This window comes from Herpailurus yagouaroundi, unplaced genomic scaffold (genome assembly GCF_014898765.1).
Source record: "Herpailurus yagouaroundi ecotype Mexico unplaced genomic scaffold, PumYag 203, whole genome shotgun sequence".
Classification (NCBI taxonomy): Eukaryota; Metazoa; Chordata; class Mammalia; order Carnivora; family Felidae; genus Herpailurus; species Herpailurus yagouaroundi.
In genome coordinates, this window is record NW_024412434.1 from 14,120,052 (window position 1) to 14,133,443 (window position 13,392).

A 13,392-nucleotide genomic window follows, 5' to 3' on the forward strand; every position below is an offset into this window, starting at 1 on the left:
TGTGCAAGGAGTCAGCACCCATAACCCCTGCATTGTTCAAGGGTCAACTGTACAGCACCCCCATATAAGGAAAACTACAAAAAACAAAAAACAACTTGATGGAGAGAGACACCAAGTTTCTAGAACTAAATATTCAATATTATAAAAAGATCAATTCTTCTAGGGGCGCCTGGGTGGCTCAGTTAAGCGTCCGACTTCGGCTCAGGTCATGATCTCGCAGTTTGTGAGTTCAAGCCCCGCGTGGGGCTCTGTGCTGACAGCTCAGAGCCTGGATCCTGCTTCGGATTCTGTGTCTCCCTCTCCCTCTGCCCCTCCCCTGCTCACACTCTGACTCTGTCTTTCAATAATAAATAAACATTTAAAAAAAAAATCAATTCTTCCTCAAAATAGTATTTCATTGTAATACTAATATAATCACAATTGTATTTTGTTAGTCCTAATGTTAATCTGGAAAAAGAAATCCATAACAATACTTGTTCTACCATGTACTATGGTGTATATAAAGCCATAATAATTTAGAATCGGTTTTAGGAAAAGAATAGACAGATGCAACAATGGAACAGAAAAAAAGTGTTCACAACATCCAAGAATTTAATAATGATTCAAACAGTATTTCATTTCTTTCTTTCTTTCTTTTTTTTTTTTTTTTTTAAGTAACCTCTACGCCCAATGTGGGGCTCAAACTCACAACCCTGAGATCAAGAGTCTCAGGCTCTTCTGACTGAGCCAGCCAGGTGGCCCAAAACAGTATTTCAAATCACTGTGTAAAACACAGATCATTCACTAGTGTTGAAAACTGGACTATGTGGTAGGGGAAAAGTTAGACACATACCTCACCATATTATAAAATGAACTCTAAATGGATAAAAGATTTATACCTAAATAATCCTTCCTTCTTCCCTCCCTCTCTTACTCCTTGAATACATTAGTCTTAAAGCCTTAAGGTGGGTCCAAGCATGGCAGCATCCATGCCAGGGAAGGGAGAAGTCCAACACAGGTGTCAAAGCCCCAGCAGAGCTGGCTCCCACAGGGGTTTTGGAGGTAGAGGGGAAGGCAGTGCCACACCCTGAGCAAGGTGACGAGACCAACTATTTGAGGGATGAGGGAAGAGTGGTGGCCTGGAGCTGAGTGTCAAATACCACAACTAATACAAAGGGCAGCCAGTGCAGGGAAGCAACAGCAACCCAGAGTGATGTGTGGAATCCAAACCAGGTTAGGGTGGTCATTGCATTAGGGGATGGGAGCAACGTTAATACAAGAGAGATTGATCAAATAAGCAAACACAGTGAGGATAATGGGAGTCAGATTTCTCACTGTTGGCATGAGAGTCATAAACATAAACAAGTTTATGTTTATGCTAAATTTGTGTTCGTAAACTTGGAAAATCCTGCATTGCTGGACTGGATTTGGAGAAATTACTAAGAGTTTATGGTTCTCTATATATACAGAAATACATATGTGTATAATGTATACCCATACACTGAATCGGAAGTATCACTGTGACTTAACAGTCTTCAATATATAGAGATAATCATTGAAAAAATACAGATGTGCATGTGCATATATCTCTGTATCTATATATACACATATATTTCCGGAGAGGGCCAGGGAATAGCAATATCCCAATAACAACAAGCACACTTAGTGCCCACTTTGGTTTCTAAAAGGAATCAATACTCCTTGGATAAATGGTGATGATTCATGGCTAGCTTGGTCAAAAATGATCCAAGATGAGCCTGAACATACTGTAGTGTCAAAACTAAAGAGCTCACAACCTTATTAAAACACAAAGCCAGTCTGAAGGGAGTCCCAGCAGACAAACCTGAGACAAAATGATCATTAAAATAAATGGCAGTAACAGGGAATGACCCATTAAAATAAAATAGTTAACACAGAAGTCCATGTTAGTCCACACTTATATAAATGGGGACTGGAACAAGTTATTCCTTTAAGTGAACGACCAACTAAAAAAAAATAAATAAATAAAAGTGGAGTGTCAACCGATGAATGTAAAATAAATGATGGAAACAGAAAACCACTACTTGCTATCAATTACAGTAATAAACTAATTAAGCCAAGAAACAACAATGGATGCTAAAATCAGTGGGTTAAAGGCACAAGGAACAAGATATTTACATACAAAGCACTTCCTCCAAAATGCTTATTACAAAGGGAAAGAAGATTAACTTCCCAGTGAAGAAACCTTACAGATACCACCTTAACCAAGTGATCAAGGTAACATCAAGTAATGGGGAAATCATGTACCACCTGACAGGATGCAATGAGAACACAGCATCACTTCTGTGACATTCCTGCCAAAATACAAGATCTAAAACTTAATCATGAGGAAATATCAGAAAAAGCCAAATCGTGGAATATTCTACAAAATAACTGGCCTGGAATCTTCAGAAGTATCAAAGTTATGAAAGTTAAGGAAAACTGAGTTATTATTTGAGATTACAAGACAAAATGCAATCTGTGATCCTTTTGCTATGAACGGCTTAACTGGGAAATGAAAACATGAATGAAAATTAGGGAAATGATGAAGTCTGTGGATTAGACAGTAATAATGCATGAATTCTGATGGCTGTATTCTGGTCATGCAGGAGAAAGTACTTTCTTACTTACAGGAAATGCATGTTAAAGCATCTGGGGTGTGAGTATATAATGATAAATAACTCTGAAATGGTTTAGGAGAGGAAGAGCTCTTTACACTATTAATGCAACCTTTAAGTTTGAAGTTACTTGAAAATTGAAAGGAAAACCAAGTATTTAAAAACATGAACTTAGGTGCACTTGTGTGGCTTGGTTAAAAGGCCACTTTGGCTCAAGTCATGATCTCACAGTTTGAGTTTGGGCTCTGCGTGGGGCTCTGTGCTGACAGCTCAGAGCCTAGAGGCTGCTTCAGGTTCTGTGTGTGTGTGTGTCTCTCTCTCTCTCTCTCTCTCTCTCTCTCTCTGCCCTTCCCTCACTTGTAGGGGTGCGCGCACACTCGCGCTCTCTCTCTCAAAAATGAATAAACATTTTTTTTAAAAAACACGAACTTGAAAGCACTAAAAAAAAAAGTCTTATACAGTAACATAAAGATTTTCTTTGGAAGCATCTGACTTCAGCTCAGGTTATGATCTCGCAGTTTGTGAGTTCGAGCCCTAGGTTGGGCTCTGTGCTGACAGCTCAGAGCCTGGAGCCTGCTTCGGATTCTGTGTCTCCCTCTCTCTGCCCCTCCCCTGCTCATGCTGTGTCTCTTTCTCTCAAAAATAAATAATTTTTTTTTTAAAAAGAAAGATTTTCTTTGTATGGTGTCAAAAGCAGAAACAATAGAAGATAGTTGTGTAAATTATATAAAAATGTTAAACTCAACTAGAAAAAACCCGCTAGAGTACCAACAATAATTTTTAAAAAATGAAGACATAATGAAAGTTAAAAAGCAAATGTTGAATTATGGGCAAAAGCATACACAGCAAGTACATAAGACAAATGAAAGAAACCTCTAATATAAAAAACACTTTGGAGGCACCTAGGTGGCTCAGTCAGCGTCTGACTACTGATCTCTGCTCAGGTTATGATCTCACGATTCATGAGTTCCAGCCCCATGTCTGGCTCTCCACTGACAGCGGAGAGCCTGCTTGAGGTTGTCAGTCTCCCTTTCCCTCTCCCTCTCTCACAAAAATAAACAAACATTTAAAAAAAAAAAAAAAAAAAAAACACTTTGTTAAAAAAGAAATAAAAACAGGGCTCCTGGGTGGCTCTGTCAGTTAAGTGCCTGACTTCGACTCAGGTCATGATCTCACGGTTCCTGAGTTTGAGACCCACATCGGGCTCTGCACTGACAGTGCAGAACCTGCTGGGGATTCTCTCTCTCCCTCTCTCTGCCCCTGTCCCAGCCTCTCTCTCTCAAAATAAATAAATAAACTTTAAAAAAATAAATAAAGCTCTACGGAAGAGAGCAAATTTTAAAAGAAAAAATAGAAGTGCCTGGGTGGCTGAGTCAGTTCAGCGTCCAACTTTGGCTCAGGTCAAGATTTCATGGTTCGTGGGTTCGAGCACCACTTTAGGCTCTGTGCTGACAGCTCAGAGCCTGGAGCTTGCTTCTGATTCTGGGTCTCCCTCTCTCTGCCCCTCCCCTGCTTGCTTGCACACGTGCGTGCACTCTTCCTCTCAAAAAGAAGTAAAACAGTAAAAAAAAGAAGGAAAAAGAAAAAAGAAAAACATTACAACATTAAAACAAACAAAGAGCTTTTCAAGGTCAACAAACATGAAAGGCTTTTTTTAAAAACTGTAGGGGCGCCTGGGTGGCTCAGTCAGTTAAACGGCCAACTTTGGCTCAGGTCATGATCTCGTGGTCCGTGGGTTCGAGCCCCGCCGTCGGGCTCTGTGCTGACAGCTCGGAGCCTGGAGCCTGTTTCGAATTCTGTGTCTCCTTCTCTCTGACCCTCCCCCGATCATGCTCTGTCTCTCTCTGTCTCAAAAATAAATAAACGTTTAAAAAAAAAATTTGTTTTTAAGTGTAAAATATTTAACCTTACTGTTTACTCAGAAAAAAATCAGACACTCATATTTTTCACTAAAAAGAATAGCGAAGATTTTTTTAATGGTAATATATAGTGCACTTACCAGGATATAAGGTTATTAGCACTGTCACCTATTACTTATGTAGCATAAATTAGAAACTGCATTCCACAGTACAATTTCATACAATGTATTTATGGAAGCTTCCAAAACATTCGCACCCCTTTACACAGAGATTCTATTGCTACGTACAAGCCAAAGCCAAAGCCAAACCCAATCAAGGCCCTTCAACAGTTAGGTATTCCTTAACCAGTTTATCAAAACTAATAATACTGTATATTACATGCTAACTATCCACTAAAAATAATGTCAAAAATGTAGCTGATACAAAAAGATGTTCAGGGTTGATAAATTTCAAAAACAAACCAGTATAAGCAATATAATCCAATTTTAATAAATATATATTGCATATAAAAATGTACACACACACAAAAATCTAAAAAGATCAGAAAGAGAAGATTAGGATGACTTCTGTCTTGCACTTTTCTATTTGTTTCCTGTATTTTTAAATTTTAAAAATAAATATTAATAACCTATATTGTAAAACGTTTAACACAAAAATATTTGTGTTAGAATTGGTGGTAGTGATAATTTCTCCCCACAAATGAAATAAAGTAACAGTACCTTAAATTAATGGTGACACCATACCTAAAGACACATTGGGTGAAAGAAAAATCATCTAACGTACAAAAAGAGAATGAAGCAATAATATATATATGTACTATAAATCAAGAAAAAGATATGGGGGAGCAAAGCAAAGAAAATATTAACTAAGTTGTTAAGAAAAAGCTAACAACAAAAATCCTATCTTGGGGATAGAAAAGAACTGGGGAAAGGAAAAGAAGCACGTAGTATTCTGTAATAGGGTTATTTTTCAACCAAGGATGTATAGTATCAAAACAAATGTTATACCAAATAATGATTAATTCGAATTTAATAGAACCTTTATGTTTGAAAGAACCTAAAAAGCCAGTAATTCTTAAAGGACAAATCTATATAAGGACGGAAATGTCACATAAACGTTAAAATGCTAAATACATAGGTGAGTATAAAAGGTAATATATTTTTGTTTGTGTTGTACTCCTGTGACTTTACAACATATTTTAATAAATGTAGTTTACCATTTAGTAATTATACTTTTTTCAAATCTCTCTGGAATCTGGAGGCCTATGATTTAAATTTTTTTAATGAAAGCCTATAATAAAACAAAATACAAAAAAAAAATCCTTTTACATTTCCCAGTTTTAGAACAAAAAAGTTGTGTTTAAACATCAATAAAATAACATCCACTGTACCTTATTGTAACGATCATGTGGAACAGACTGTAAAACAATTGGTTCCATTGTAGAAACATTGGCAAACTGTACCTCTGGAATATACAGGGCACAAACCACATGAGCCCAACCTAAAAATAAATAAAAATAATGTCATTTTCCAGTTTTCAATAAAACTTTTTCAAAGATAAACAAAATCATTAACTTCCTAAAGAGATCCCTTCAAAGCCTAGTTAAGCAAAAGTACAACAAAAAGATGAACAAATTCTCATTACTGACTATAAATAGTCAAACCACTACTGATAAAGCACTCCATCATTTCTCCAGCACAACGGCACAAACAAAAGAACATTCTTAAAATGCAAATGCTAGCACGGACACTTCTTATAAGAGCACACTAAATGATTTGAATCAACACTACTTCTGAGAACCACTATGAGAAAATAAGAAAGCTTTAGAGGCGCCTGGGTGGCTCAGTCAGTCAAGTGTACGACTTCGGCTCAGGGCATGATCTCACAGTTTGTGGATTCAAGCCCCCCATCGGGCTCTGCGCTGACAGTGTAGACCCAGTTTAGGATTCTCTCTGCCTCCCACCGCCACTCACGCTTATTCTCTTTCTCAAAATAAATAAACTTTAAATTAAAAAGTAAGAAGCTTTATAGTTGAATACCTAAAATTAAAATTTTAATCTTAAATGTCAATTATTAAAATTTTAACTTTTATATTACTATTGATACTTTAAATACTAGTACTAACATTCATTATTTTACTGTTTCAATATTTAACTTAAAATATTTTAGCAATTAATAAATATTAATGTTTTGGGGCACCAGGTGGCTTGAGTGAGTTAAGCATCCAACTCTTGGTTTCAGCTCAGGTCATCATCTCATAGGTCATGACTTCGAGCCCCACATCGGGCTCTGGGCTGACAGCACGGAGCCTGCCTAGGATTCACTCTCTCCCTCTCTCTCTGCCCCCTCCCCTGCTTGCTCTCTCAAAATAAATAAACTTAAAACAATTTTTTTAATAATAATAAATAAATGAGTATTGATGTTTTAGTTTTTGAAATGTGGCTGAAACTATCAAAGAACTGTGATAATGAGGAAATACTGAGCCAAAATTGGAAAATAGTGAAAGTCCAAGGAGGTGAGTACAGCTTTTGGCCACTTTTGCCCCCCCACTGCCTATTTCACAGAAAGCAGGTAAAAAGGGTAAAAGGTGGTTTTGACAAACTCAGAAGGCTGGAAGTACAAGGATCTATGTCCACAGACAACTGAAGGAGAAGGGGGAGGAGTAAGCCCCTCCCTTCCTTCCAGCTGAGACACTGAAGGCTGCAAGCCAGAATAATGCAAGTACACAGGCCCTCAAAGAGATTGCACCTAGGCTTTAAGTTCATCTCAAACTCTGAAACTGGACTCATGTTATACTAAATTACAAGTGCCCCCAGGCACCAGACAGAAGCAAATTATACATCCTCTCTGGAGGAAAACAATGTAATCTTGACTACAAATAACTTCTACTACTATTGGTTCATTATCATTTTCAGCACAATAAAAAGTACCAAACACATGAAAGACACAACATAAATGAAAACCAGCAGAAACAAGAAAGTCAAACCAGATCTATATTTTGGAGTTTTAGCCACAGACATTAAAATAAGTATACTTATTATGCTCAAATACAACACAAAGTTGAAAATTTTTTCAAAGAACTGAAAACTATAATAATAAATAAAAAATTCTAGAAGTAAAAACAAAAATTTGTTCAAAATCAATGGATGGGATCAACAACGGTTTAGACATAGATGAAAACAGAATTAGAAGGCAACAACAAAATAGGTCAGAAGAAAATGTCCAGAATGTTAGCACAAAACACAAAAGTGTGAAAAATACAGTAACAGGACAAGAAGCATGAAGAATATAATCAGCAGGTCTTACACACATGTAATTAGAATCCCAGAGAAATGTGAGAGACAAAGTAGCACAAAAGCAAAATTTCAAATGATAATACCTAAAAACTTTCCAGAACAGAACACAGCAAATCATGGACAGAAGAAACACAGTAAATCTCAGAATAAATAAAAACAAATCCATACCTAGGCCAATTAGTAAACCTATAGAAAACCAAAAGAAAGAGATAAAAATCTTCATACAACCAAAAGGCAAGTTATCATCAAAAGAACAATTGGATATCAGAGTAGCTAAAATGAACAAATCAGGAGACTATAGATGCTGGACAGGATGTGGAGAAACGGGAACCCTCTTGCACTGTTGGTGGGAATACAAACTGGCGTAGCCACTCTGGAAAACAGTGTGGAGGTTCCTCAAAAAAATTAAAAATAGATCTACCCTATGACCCAGCAATAGCACTGCTAGGAATTTACCCAAGGAACACAGGAGTGCTGACGCGTAGGGGCACTCGTACCCCAATGTTTATAGCAGCACTTTCAACAATAGCCAAATTATGGAAAGAGCCTAATTGTCCATCAGTTGATAAATGGATAAAGAAGTTGTGGTTTATATATACACTGGAATACTACTTGGCAATGAGAAAGAATGAAATATGGCCTTTTGTAGCAACGTGGATGGAACTAGAGAGTGTTATGCTAAGTGAAAGAAGTCATACAGAGAAAGAGAGATACCATATGTTTTCATTCTTCTGTGTATCCTGAGAAACTTACCAGAAGACCATGGGGGTGGGGGGGGGGGAGAGGGAAAAAAAAAGAAAAAGGTTAGAGTGGGAGAGAGCCAAAGCATAAGAGACTCTTAAAAACTGAGAACAAACTGAGGGTTGATGGGGGGTGGCAAAGAGGGGAGGGTGGGTGATGGGTATTGAGGAGGGCACCTTTTCGGATGAGCACTGGGTGTTGTATGCAAACCAATCTGACAATAAATTTTGTGTTTAAATAAATAAACAAACAAACGAACAACTGGATAAATAAAGTCCAAAACTATCTTTAAACAGATTTCAATTAAAGGGAACACTAATTTTCCTCAGGCAATGGAAAAATGAGCCAAGAAGAAAGCTCCAAGATGAAGTAAAAAAATAAGCATGTAGGTACTTTTAATGGCTACTGACTAGATAAAACAACAATATTCTCTTCCATGAAAATACATGACTGCTTACATCACAAGTTAAAAGTTGATCTGGTAAAGTTTTCAGTGTATATAAATTTAACACATATTAAAACTACAGTAAAGACTGGAGAAGAAGGTAAAAGAGATCTATATGGTTTCAGTGTTTTTACATTTTGTGTGAAGCAGTACACAGAGTAGTCTAAAATTATTAGTATGAGAACTGTAATCCCAAGAGCAACTACTATATACATAAATACGGCCAAAAAGGTAATTTAATGCAATCAATTAAATTTAAATGCAACGCTAAGTGCATTATTAAACTGATTAAATGCAATGCTAAAAAATATTCAAATAATCACAAAGAAGGGGGGAAAAAAGGGAAGAAAGGAATAAAGTAAAAATCAAAGTTAAAGAATAGGTGGCACCTGGCTGTCTAGGTCAGAAGAGCATGAGGCTCTTGATCTCAGGGTCATGAGTTCAAGCCCCATGTTGGGTGTAGAGATACAAAAAATAAATAAACTTTTTTTAAAAAAAGAAAAAAATAGCAGACTTCTTCTGGTCAAGATGGAGAAACAGGGACCATATTTGGCTTCTTGCATGAACAATACATATTTCCCATGGCAAAAAAAGAATAAAAAGATAAAATAATTGAGACAATGGTTTTCAAGATGCTGTGTATCAGATAACGGCGATAGTAATCCCAAAGAAACAATAAACAAATAAGATGAGCTCTCAGTTTGCCCAGTTTAACATCTTGAGAATTCTTCCAGGCCAAGGCACAGGGAGAGAAACTAAGGCCAAGCCCAGAACACTCCCAAAGTTCACATCAGGTAAGACCAAGGCAGCTAAAACTGTAAGGACAAAGCACCAGAAATGAAAACTCTTTACAGAGAGAACAAATGCTCACAGAGAGATACAAAGAACACCATTTGAATATTAAAGGACTGAACATATGAGAGAAGAAATTACCTGAGGTTGAAAAAAGAACCATCCAAAAAGAAGTAAAGGAAACTGTATCCAGCAGACAGGAAGAGCTAGGAACATTGCCTGGTCTCCTTAGCCAGACTGAAAAACCTCAACTCTCAGGACACTGGGTATCTGAATACTCAGAAAGATCTTGCCTCCATAGTGGGAAATAATTACCCCTAGACCTAGTACTGCTCCTAATAAATCATAAGAGCAGGACCTGACAGGATCTAACTATTTCTAAGGAACCTAACTGTATTTCAGAACAAACCTGAAGAAGATATAAAGGAAGGCAAAATTCCCAGACTTCCATCAGCCACAATAGTGGAGTAGGAAGCTCCAAGAGTACCTTCCACCATGGAAATATCACAAAATCACGCAGGAACCGTCAGAACCAATTTTGTTAGCACTCTGGAAAAGAGAATGAAAGATTTGCAGCAACCAAACACTAAATCAAGAAAAGGGCAACTTAAAAATGGCAGGAAAGCTTTGGGCATTTTTACTTTCCTATAACCCATGCCCACCCTACGTTTAGCAGAGGTCTTGAAGACAGCACTGAGTTTGAGTTTTCAATGCGGAACCCTAGTTCTTTCTCCATTCCGAAAGTTCAGAAAGTTAAGTACAGACACAAAAGATACAAAAAAGATCCACAATAAACAACTGTTTAAACAAAAATACCGGGAATTTGTTGTGGGGTTTATAACAAAAATAAATGCATGACAACAATTGCATAAAGGCCAAAAATAAAGAGAAATGGAATTACATTATTTTGAGGATCTTATACTATATGAGTAGTAGTATAATAATAACACTTGATGGTAAACTCTACTGAGACAAAGATGTAAACTTTAAGCCCTAAGACAATGACTAACGTAACACAACAAAATTCATGGCTAATAACACAACAAAGTAGACAAGATGGAATCATAAACATTTCAAAAGAAGGCCAGAAAAGAAAAAAAGAGAACAAAAACAAATGGAGCAAATAAAAAACAAGTATCAGGGCACCCAGCTGGCTCACTCAGCAGACCATGCAACTCTTGACCTTGGGGTTGAGTTCTAACCCCACACTGGGTGTAGACATTACTTAAAAATATAAAATCTTGGGGCACCTGGGTGGCTCAGTCAGTTAAGCAGCCGACTTCAGCTCAGGTCATGATCTCGCGGTCCGTGAGTTTGAGCCCAGCGTCGGGCTCTGTGCTGACAGCTCAGAGCCTGGAGCCTGTTACAGATTCTGTGTCTCCCTTTCTCTGACCCTCCCCCATTCATGCTCTGTCTCTCTCTGTCTCAAAAATAAATAAACATTGGGGCGCCTGGGTGGCTCAGTCGGTTGAGCATCCGACTTCGGCTCAGGTCATGATCTCGCGGTCCGTGAGTTCGAGCCCCGCGTCAGGTTCTGTGCTGACAGCTCAGAGCCTGGAGCCTGTTACAGATTCTGTGTCTCCCTCTCTCTGACCCTCCCCCATTCATGCTCTGTCTCTCTCTGTCTCAAAAATAAATAAACATTGGGGCGCCTGGGTGGCTCAGTCGGTTGAGCATCCGACTTCGGCTCAGGTCATGATCTCACGGTCCGTGAGTTCAAGCCCCGCATCAGGCTCTGTGCTGACCACGCAGAGCCTGGAGCCTGTTTCAGATTCTGTGTCTCCCTCTCTCTCTGACCCTCCCCCATTCATGCTCTGTCTCTCTCAGTCTCAAAAATAAATAAACGTTAAAAAAAATTTTTTTAAATAAAAAATAAAAATAAACATTAAAATAAATAAATAAAATAAAATAAAATCTTTAAAAAATAAACAAAAAAACAAGTATCAAGATGGTAGACCCAAATCTAACCATATCATTAGTCACACTAAATGTAAATTAACCAACCACCCCAATTAAAAAGCATAAATTGTTGGAATGAAAATAACAAGTGGTCAATAAGCACATGAAAAGATACTAGTCATTAGAGAAATGAAAATCAAAAACAAACTGAAATACCCTTCATATCCACCAGGATGGCTAAAACCAAAAAGACAAACATTAGCAAGTATTGACAAGGATGTGGAAAAATTGGACAACTAATGCACTACAAGTAGAAATGTAAAATGGTACCTCCACTTTGGAAAACAGACCAGCAATTTCTCAAAAGGATAACAGTTAACATGTGACCCAGGAAATACACTCCCAAGAATAATCCAAAAAATTAAAACATATTTCTGCAAAAAAATTGTAAATGCATGTTCACAGCAGTATTATTCGTTCACAACAGTATTCAAAATAATCAAGTGAAAACAACCCAAATATCCATCAACTTTTGAATGGTTAAGGAACACATGGTATATCCATACACTGGAATATCAACTGGCAATTAAGTGGATTACTTGGACATGCTGCAACATGGGTGAATGTGGGAAATAGTGTGCTAGGTTAAAGAACCCAGTCACAAAAGACCACATATTGTATGATTCTAGCTATATGAAATATCTAGAACAGGGCAAATGGACACAGAATAGGTTAATTATTGCCTCGGGCGGAGGTGTTGAAGGGAAACAGGAAGTGAATGCTAATAATGGTGACGGTGTATCTTATGAAAATGTTCTAAAGTCGACTGTGATGATGGTCACACAAGTCTCTGAATATTTTTAAAACCAATGAATTGTGTGCTTTAAATCAATCAATTGTATGATATGTAAAGGTATCATATCTAAACAACTAACAATAAGAAAAAATTCAATTTTTTAAATGGGCATTTGATTTGAACACACACATCACCAAAGAAGATACAACAATGTCAAATAACCACGTGAAAAAGAGCTGAAATTTTCTACTCATTACCAAAATGAAAATTAAAAGCAGAAGGATACCACTACATAACTATTAGAATGGCAAAAACTAAAAAGAGTGATCATACCAAGTGTTGAAGAGGATGTAGAGCAACTGGAACTCTCATACGCAGCTGGTGGGAATGTAAAATGTTACAACCACTTTAGAAAATAGTTTGTCAGTTCCTTGAAGAATTAAACATGTGAAGTGAAATAAGTCAGAGAAAAGATAAATACCATATGATTTCACTCATATGTGGAATTTAAGAAACAAACAGACACAGGGGACGAGGGGGAAGAGAGAGAGAAGCAAACCATAAGAGACTTTTTTTTTTTTTTTAAATATTTGCTTGGGTTTTTTTGAGAGAGACAGAGAGAGAGAGAGAGAGCATGAGCGGGGTAGGAGCAGAGAGTAAGTGAGCGAGAGAGATACCGAGGATTCAAAGCGGGCTCTGCACTGACAGGAGAGAGCTCAATGTGGGTCTCAGACTCACGAACCATGAGATCACCTGAGCCGAAGTCTGACACTTACCCCTACCGGAATGAGCCACCCAGGCACCCCAAGAGAGTCTTAACTATAGAAAACAAACTGAGGGTTGATGGAGGGAGGGAGGTGGGGGGATGGGCTAAATGGGTAGGTGGTGGGTATTATCATGGTGATGAGCACTGGGTGTTACATGAAAGTGATGAATCACTAAGTTCTAC

The 13,392-nt window shown here is 37.6% G+C and overlaps 1 protein-coding gene across 16 annotated transcripts in view; it reads right to left on the reverse strand.

Moving 5' to 3' along the window:
* Positions 1 to 13,392, reverse strand: part of MLLT10 (MLLT10 histone lysine methyltransferase DOT1L cofactor) — a 249,725-nt gene that overhangs the window by 149,468 nt on the left and 86,865 nt on the right. For all 16 annotated transcript variants that reach the window (XM_040451254.1, XM_040451253.1, XM_040451252.1 and 13 more), the window contains one exon: positions 5,865 to 5,974. In XM_040451254.1, the coding sequence (XP_040307188.1) occupies positions 5,865 to 5,974 (110 nt within the window). The remainder of the gene's footprint in view (positions 1 to 5,864; positions 5,975 to 13,392) is intronic.